The 7,213-nt window shown below is 40.1% G+C and overlaps 1 protein-coding gene across 1 annotated transcript in view; it reads right to left on the reverse strand.

Annotated features, from left to right (window-relative positions):
- The window catches only part of PRKAR2A (protein kinase, cAMP-dependent, regulatory, type II, alpha), a gene marked incomplete at its 5' end in the record, with an annotated part of 34,387 nt that extends 28,030 nt beyond the window's left edge, over positions 1 to 6,357 (reverse strand). The window contains one exon of the mRNA XM_009082708.1: positions 6,322 to 6,357. Coding sequence (XP_009080956.1) covers positions 6,322 to 6,357 — 36 coding nt within the window. The remainder of the gene's footprint in view (positions 1 to 6,321) is intronic.
- Between the last annotated feature and the right edge of the window lie 856 nt (positions 6,358 to 7,213).

The raw sequence follows: 7,213 nt of genomic DNA on the forward strand, positions 1-7,213 counted from the left end.
CCACCAGTTAGATGGTGAATAATCAATATAGAAATTCATTAAATAGCTACAAGACAAGAAACCAGATCATGATTTTCAAGTCATCCTCTGGTAATGAGTCTGGTAAGTATCTAGCAAAGAGAGTGACACAGAGCCACTTTGTCATCACTCAGTCTTCCTCCCTTGATGATTTCAAGGAATGAAATTTTATCACTGAAGTAGTAGATAGTAGATGGTGAATAATCAATATAGAAATTCATTAAATAGCTACAAGACAAGAAACCAGATCATGATTTTCAAGTCATCCTCTGGTAATGAGTCTGGTAAGTATCTAGCAAAGAGAGTGACACAGAGCCACTTTGTCATCACTCAGTCTTCCTCCCTTGATGATTTCAAGGAATGAAATTTTATCACTGAAGTAGTAGATAGTATCCTGCAAAAGAAAATACTCAAAACAACCTCCCAAGAGAAGTGTTGCTTCTTGTTTATTGTCACTATTTAGATGTCCTAATTTAACAGGATCCTAAGATAGTATTGTTTACCAAACACTAACACGCTCTGTGGCAATAATTAATATTAAAGCTTTATTAGAAAACTGTCTTTGTTAGAACTGTCATTTTAAAAAGCTAAAAGCTACTACAAAGAACTTACTGTGGGTAATTTACCATATCCTGACACCTACCTTGCCAAGGTGTGAAGAAATCTCTGTATCTCACTAGAAAGCCCAAAGCGATATCAGACTTTAACGACATATGTACTTTATGAGACGATTGCTCATCTGTGGCAGGAGCTACACTAACAGAGTTCAAGGTAGAGTCCCCCCATTGTCAAAAGAGAGAAGAATCAGCGAGTTGCAAGAACCAGCAGTCATTCAAGGGCTCTCTCTTACAGAAGTTCTGTGACAAGGAAAGAACCCAGAAACTGCCAGGAAGCATTGATTTACACATTATTCAAGACACAAAATTACTCAAATACAAACAAAACCTCCCAAAAACTCTCTACAACACCAAACCACACTGTCAGATCAGACTGCTAGAGACAAGAGAAGCAACAAAAGTACTGATTCTGAATCCAACACCTGTTGGGGACACTGACAACGTCAACTGTCAGTGCCTTGCACAATGTTACTGTTTGCTATGCAGAGGAAAAGAGGACTCAGTAACATTCCAACAAAACTATCCTCTACACGAGATATTCATCAATCCTATCTTAGGAGAGGGCTCAGCACCGAACTCCAGGAACAGCAGGTTTGATCCTTCTCACTTCACAGAATCCGAGCTGAAAGTTGCCCTACCAAAGGGACTAACTGAGGCAAGTCTTGTCCATTTGATTACTTTTTATCTGAACATGAAAACAGGCACAGATCCCAACAGTTGTGTTGCTTTGCTGGTATAAAAATATTAAGGGAGTAACTACCACATGTTGCTTCCCTGGATTAGATAGGTCAATTATTCTGCTTATAGCTGTTGAATGTGAAAAGTGTAATCTCATTCCTAACTCATCGAGGCCAAAGGAAGACTCAGGAGGGAGTATAGGCACATGCAGAATAATGCATTGTACCAGGTCACTCAGATCAACAGAAATCATTGGAGAAAAGAAGATGAAAACCTTCTCTCACATGTGTATGCTACGGGTGTCATCTTTTGTCAGATTTTTCCTATCCCAGGAAGAAATCAGCAAGTCTGCCGGAGAGTGGGTGTTCTGTGGAATGAATCAAAGGTGTCTAGAAATGGCAATACAGAAACCAAGCAAGAAACTTTACTTTTCAGAAATATGCTAAAACTAAGAGAGAAGAAACTATGCACAAGTGAGGCTGTAGTGGGTGTCACACTTTCATTCCAAAAGCACAATTCACGTTCATTCATATACTGCCAGGAGCAAAATCCTCCTCAGTGTTACATATCAGTTGTTACAGTGGGACAAACACCAAGGCTCTTTTCCTCTAGCTTGGAAATAGCCTTGACATTATTACTTGAGAAAGGAGGTATCACTGCTTTCTCCCACCTCCCTGCACCTAGCAGTCACTCCCAAGGGCTGACATTCACTGCTATGCTCTGCAGGCTCCTCATTACAGAAAATGAAGTGACTAACGGAATTAAGTTTGTCAGGAGCCCCTTATGCTTGGAGGGAGATCAAGAAATGTGATCAAGCAATATGAATTTCAACAGAGTCCAATTCTTGGGAGGAAGGAGTCTGTATGGGTTTCAGGCCATCCAATCCAAGCCTGGGCAGAGTCAGCCAATAATCCATGGAACACAGCTCAGACATTGCTAATTCACTTAAAGCAGCAGCAACACAATTGCTCTGCTGGGTAATTAGCACTGAAATTGCCTGTGGCACCACAGCCCATGGCATCCTATAGCAAGGAGCTTTTCAAACTAGTGAGCTGTTTTTTCCTTTCTGGTTTCCACATAGGGATAGCTGATGGTTTTGCAAACAGGATTATTTTAATCAAATCAACCACCAGCTCATATACAAATTAGAGCTGACTGACACTGGGGTTTGTGTGCTCACCATGGGCCTCAACACGTCACTTGGCCAAACACACAAGCAAACTGTTCACTAGATAAACTTCTAGGGGAAGGAACATCAAGCTCTCAATTCTTTTTCTCCCTCCGAGTGTTTCCTGGAAAAGGTTGTTTCTCTTCACGAGAACATTGCTTTACCACTCTGCACTTCTATAAATAATTCCATGAACACGATTAGATAAGTCCCCCTTTCCAGGATGACCCTCCTGCACAGTCCATGGGGTTTCTCACCATCCCACCCACAAACCCCTGCTCTGCTGGCTGAATCTCTGACCAGCACACAAATCATGTTTCTCTGGTCAAGCAGCAAATGGGATTCCCTGCAGAGCCTTTCCAGCTGCCCAATAGTTTGCAGTTTAATGGCACACGAGGCAACACTGTCCCTGCCCCTCAAGGAACACCTCAGCCTGGCAGATGAAATACCAGCAAATGTTGCAGAAAGGGGGAGCAGAAGTGACCAGAATGAATCCCTGTGCTCTCTGTCCTACAGGATGAGAAAGAAGCAGTATGTAAGGATGTGCTACTGTCACTTATGGGATATGAAAGCACTTCGGGATATATCATTACTTTTGGTCAACGATTTGAGAGCTGGAGAAATAAAATTATTTCTTCTTTTAGTACAAAAGAAGAACTGAGACAATGTATTTTTTTGCTGTACAAGGTCAGCCTGACCTTTCTTATAGACTACCATGTGTCAAGCAGATTTCTTAAATCCTGACTTCTTGAAGTATTTTACTGAGATACTGCATAAGCCAGAAGTAATCTAAATGTGCTCAAGGTATTCAAAAAGCACAAAAATAAAATTCCTGACCAACAGGAAACTCATGTTTTGAGTCTTAAAGAACCACAGCTAAATATTTACAATCAGTAAAGCAGTATTTGCCAGGGATGGTGAATCCACCACCTTCCCGGGCAGCACATTCCAGTGCCTGATGACTCTCTCCATAAAAAAATCCTAATATCTAACCTAAACCTCCCCTGGCAGAGCTTGAGTCTGTGCCCTCTTGTCCTACTGGTTGCTTGGGAGAAGAGACGAGACTTCACCTGACTACAGCCCCTTTTCAGGGAGTTGTAGAAGATGATAAGGTCTCCCCTGAGCCTCCTCTTCTCCAGGCTAAACACCCCCAGCTCCCTCAGCCTCTCCAATTGAATAATTTATCAGAACCACTATTAGCCTGTCCTAAACTGTATGTATAGACAACTGCTTTATCAACTTTTCCCGTAACTAAAATTACACTTTTTCATTTTTGACCTAGTGAACAATTGGAGCACTGCCATAATTCCCTAGGCAGCCAAATGCTTAAAAGAAAAATTCTTGCTCGAGTTTTAAGAAATTTCTTCAGTATGTCTTAAATTCTTGTCTGTAAATCTACAATTTTGTGCATATAAATCTTGATAGCAGCAACTTAGCTCTGCTCTTCACTGCCCTTACAAATGTACACTGCACTGGGAACATGGCAACAGCCACTCAGACTGACATGGTTCAACACAGACTAGCAGGAAGCTCCTCTGAAGAGGAGACCAGAAAAGAATACACTAAATACAATCGCAAAAAGAATTATGTGTCAGCTTTTCTTCTCCATGGTTTGTTCTGCTTTCCTTAGTTAGTTAAAACCAGAGACATTTAGATACCACAGAGTAATCCATAAGGCAATGCTGGTTTGGTATTTGCTGGTTTTTGTTGGTTTATAAAGACAAAAGCTATGTACAAGAATTGCAGAATGAAAAGTTGCTTCAAACCTAACACATCTAACAAGGAAATCAAATTCAGAGCACCAAACCCAGCAAATCAGTCACTCATTCCATGCAAGGCATTACAAAACGTGGTTGCCTGTGACAGCAGGGGCTGAGCTCAGCACCCCAGCAGAGCCCTGACAGTCCCGTTCCTATCCGGTGACTTATTGACAGACACAGCAGCAATGGGGTGCAAACCACCTCACCAAGCAACTCCCACCCCAAACCAGTAGGTTTCTCTACTTTTTCTGCCAAGAGAAGGAAAACAGCATCTCTGTGCACACATGGATGCTGTTTGCATTGCCTTTGCATTTTAACAGATCCCACGCTGATCGTGACCTCTGCAGCGTGTATGGAGAGAAACTGGAGACTTTTTGTATTGTGAAAAGTATTTAACACACAGTAGTAATATATACACATTCTATTATTGTTTGTTTCCATGACAATTCTAACATGAACTATAAACTCTGAATTATTCTAGCTCTTCGTGGAACAGCAGCATTATTAGGCATCCAAACAGTCCTCTTTAATCTAATTGCACAAGTTAGCAATTCAATTTTACATTTACTGTTGAGTTGTTCACATTAACCTTCAGACCCCTTAAATGATGAAACCTGGTTTCCAACCAAGAGCAGCTCAGCACTATGAGAGCACCAACACCACATTTCAGTACTGAGGAGTCAAAAGGATTACAAATGCCTTCTGATTAAGGCTCAGTTTTTAAACTTTGGGAATAATTCAGCCTTTATTTAAATTCAAATCGGAGATGTATGCACTTCTCACTTCTTACAAGACTTTATTCCATCAGCACGTTCCAGGATGGATTAGTTTAATTAGCAGAGAAATTAAAATGTCTTGGGCCTCTCCAGATTAAGATACTTTACAATGTATGACGTCCAATATTTACTATCAGCCTATCTCACTCTATCATTCAAGACACAGTTTTGTCCTACTTAAATTCCTCATGTAATAATATATCAAAACTACCAGCACAGTAATTTAAGAGAATTATGGAATTCTCATTACACTCAGTTACTTATCTGCAGTGACAAAAGTACAGTCTTACCCTTAATCATACCCTAGCAACTGAGGAACTGAACTGCACAGGCACAAGGACATTTTGCACATACAGTTAAACATGTATTTATCTCATATACACTCACATACCATATGTGTTATCAATAATACCCCAACATACCAAAGAATGTGTCAGGTCATATATATAAATTACAAACTGAGTAGAACTGAAGTGGAAACTAGAGAGAAAACACTGAATACATTGACATTTTTATAAAGGCATTTTTCAAACCAAAACCATAACAACTTTCTAGACCAGCTGAATGTTAGCTAAATATTTGAAGACAAAAGAGGTAACATATGCAAAGCAATTCATACTGCACCTCAAATGAAAAAATAATGTGATGCCTTCTCATCTACACATAACATTTTGTTCATGTGATACTCTTCAAAAACAGCTTCTAAAAGAATTTGTTGGCAATTACAGCTTCTCATCGAAGCATTTAATATCTCAACGATGGAAAACAAATATAAAAGTATAATCTGTGTCTCTAGAACAAATGAACAGCCACTAATTCAACAACCTTAAACACCAGTTGCACAATGAAGGGACTAAAACAATATAAAAAAGGGCACAATCCCCTTCCATATTTTCTGTATCCTGACCAGAGATAAAATTCTTCGCAACACAGACGATTAGGAGATGTGCTGCTGCTGAAAGAAGGTGCCACTTTTTCATTCTACCGCAAAATAATTATGGCAAATGCTTGTTACGTTGTCAAAAACTTCTGGGAAGTTTTCTGGCCAGAATGATTACTACTGTAGAAGTTGCTTCAACAGTCTGGGATCACACAGAGTACTGTTTTCTAAATTACTCTCAATGTGTTGCCCATTGGTATCTACAGTGAATTAAGAAACAGTTTTCATTATTTCAAATGAAAATGCTGCAAGAATTATGACAAATAAGTGATAAGAGTAAGGTCATTTTAAATGAAATTCCTTTAGTCAAACACCCATTTCAAAACCATTTCAGAAACTTTAAACTCTTGAAAACAAACCTTACCTGATACTCTTCTGTTGTATCGGTTAACAACTGGAGCTGTAAGGAAAAATAAATGAAAATTAGACATTTATGTCCAGTATGACAAGGTCATCCTGTCAAATCATCATGATATTTTTACTACACAAATCCCACACAAATGCTTCAGTATAAAGCTTTCACCCATTTACTTGCCAGCCAGTGCTTATTCACAATTAAACTCCATCCTCCTGAGGGCCATTACGTGCTAAGAGGGACAGTAAGCAGTTTGGGGTTTTGTTGCTTTACCTAGTTCTGAAAAAAATATAGCTTCACAGAGGTCACCCTGTCTTAACCTATCACCAGTTCCCAGCCCATTTTACTTAGCATCACCTCAAAACATTCAAGCCCTTTAGGTCAGCTGTACCTACTGAACATGGATCAAAAGCCAAAGGAACCTAATGCCAACCCATTCCACACTCTCTACACAGCACCAGCTGTGTGACTGCCAAGGCAGTGCTCCCACACCAACTCCTGCCATCCAGCCTTGAACTCCGCTCATCTAGCCCTGACCAAGGCTCTCTTCCCTACGGGTACACATTGGAATTGCAAAATTCTGAGATGGAGCATCCATTGCTTCATTATTTCTTTGCTCATGCTGTTAGCTACACAAGGCAAGTGAACTCTGGTTTGGGATGAACTTCCTGACTTCACTCTTCACTACATTTCAACACTAAGCCAACCTTTAGCAAACAGCATTCTTTCCCCCCTCTCTGTAACCTAGTTACTGCCTTCCTGAGTTGCTTCAGTCTCAACACAAAACACACTCAACCTGTAAAAGCTTCACCCAGAACAAAAGCAAAACACTCAACTCTCCTTCACCACTAACAACCAAAGTAATTTCATCCTGAGTGCTTCATGCTTTCCCACTTCTCTT

Source organism: Acanthisitta chloris, unplaced genomic scaffold (assembly GCF_000695815.1).
Source record: "Acanthisitta chloris isolate BGI_N310 unplaced genomic scaffold, ASM69581v1 scaffold30309, whole genome shotgun sequence".
Taxonomy (NCBI): domain Eukaryota; kingdom Metazoa; phylum Chordata; class Aves; order Passeriformes; family Acanthisittidae; genus Acanthisitta; species Acanthisitta chloris.